This window comes from Echinops telfairi, unplaced genomic scaffold (genome assembly GCF_000313985.2).
Source record: "Echinops telfairi isolate 266 unplaced genomic scaffold, ASM31398v2 ScPeMD7_5;HRSCAF=22, whole genome shotgun sequence".
NCBI classification, from domain to species: domain Eukaryota; kingdom Metazoa; phylum Chordata; class Mammalia; order Afrosoricida; family Tenrecidae; genus Echinops; species Echinops telfairi.
Genome location: NW_022103901.1, coordinates 21226199 through 21227383, shown reverse-complemented (window position 1 = coordinate 21227383; position 1185 = coordinate 21226199). Strand labels below are relative to the sequence as shown.

The 1185-nt window shown below is 54.3% G+C and overlaps 1 protein-coding gene across 1 annotated transcript in view; it reads right to left on the bottom strand.

Moving 5' to 3' along the window:
• Positions 1–1156, bottom strand: part of ERN2 (endoplasmic reticulum to nucleus signaling 2) — a 24453-nt gene extending 23297 nt beyond the window's left edge. The window contains exons 1-2 of the mRNA XM_004706058.1: positions 1106–1156; positions 7–73 (exon numbers count right to left, since the gene is read on the bottom strand). Of these exons, the coding sequence (XP_004706115.1) occupies positions 7–73; positions 1106–1156 (118 nt within the window). The remainder of the gene's footprint in view (positions 1–6; positions 74–1105) is intronic.
• Between the last annotated feature and the right edge of the window lie 29 nt (positions 1157–1185).

Here is a 1185-nt window from a genome sequence, read left to right as displayed (position 1 = left end):
GCTTGCTCAGTGCGTGGAGACTCCCATCCATGGTGGACACAAACAGGAGGCTCTCCGGCCTAAGGCTCTGGACCTGTGGTGGGAAATGAAGCCATTTCCCTGAGCAACCTGAGACCACCCTTGCTTCCGTCCCAGAGAGGGACAGAGAAACCAAGGAGGATAGTTAGGGAAACTGCTGGTCTCACCCCTTATCTCCTTGACCCTGGAGATGGGGAGTGGGGGTTCCAGCTCACAGTGTCTGCAAGTCCCACCTGCTCCCACTCCTCGATTCCTTCTGATCTGCAAAGACTGAGGATGCTACAAAATCACTTCCTTGGCTCTTACAGACTCCTGTGAGATTGGTGTTGACTATGCTCCCTCCTTGAACAGATCAAGGAAATGGAGGGCCAGGAAGGTTAGATAACTGCCCTCAAGCCGAGCCCAGAAGAGAATTGGCTGAACTAGGACTTGCATCCCTATAGCTCTGGTGATGCCAATGCCTGATCTGTTTCTTTTGAGATGACCCCCTTCTGCACCTCCAAACTGGCCCAGCTGCTTTGGGTGCCCAGCTCCAATGCCCCCCCCCCCCCCATGAGCCAAGGGTGGGGGCCAGCTGAGGGAGGGAGGTGGGTGAGCTGGAGCTGCCTTTACGTCAGTCCCGGCTTGGCGAACTAACCTGCTCTTGCCTCTCCCTGAGCAAACAAGGTGAGGCTGAGCTCACAGCAGGAACCCTAACATCCGGGGGTTGGGGCACACCTTGCCACGTCCACATCCTGCTCTGAGACCCTGGGTTTGGGAGGTCCTGCTCTTTGATAGTCAGGCATGAGCCTCTGGACTTTCTCTTTCCTGCAATACCGTTTTTTGTCCCTTGCAACAGGGAGCGGGGAAAGAGTGGTTAAGAGAAGAGGCTGTCAACTGGTTGTCACGGGGTGGCTTTGATTCTCAGGGTGTTTACATTTTAAGTTTTAGTTAGTTAGGTTAAACAAACAAACATAAAACCCAAACCAATAGTTGTCCCTTTGCAAAATCCGGATTTCCAGAATTTCTCACCCCGCCCCTCTTTTCTTTCGTGGAAATAGCAGTGAGGCTGACCTGGTTACCCCAGGCTCACATTTGTACACGGTACCCATGGGTGGTCCCAGTGCCGGAAGGCCGGCAGGGGTGCCCCCTCTACCATGGCTCTTGGGCTATTCTGGGGGTTCCAGG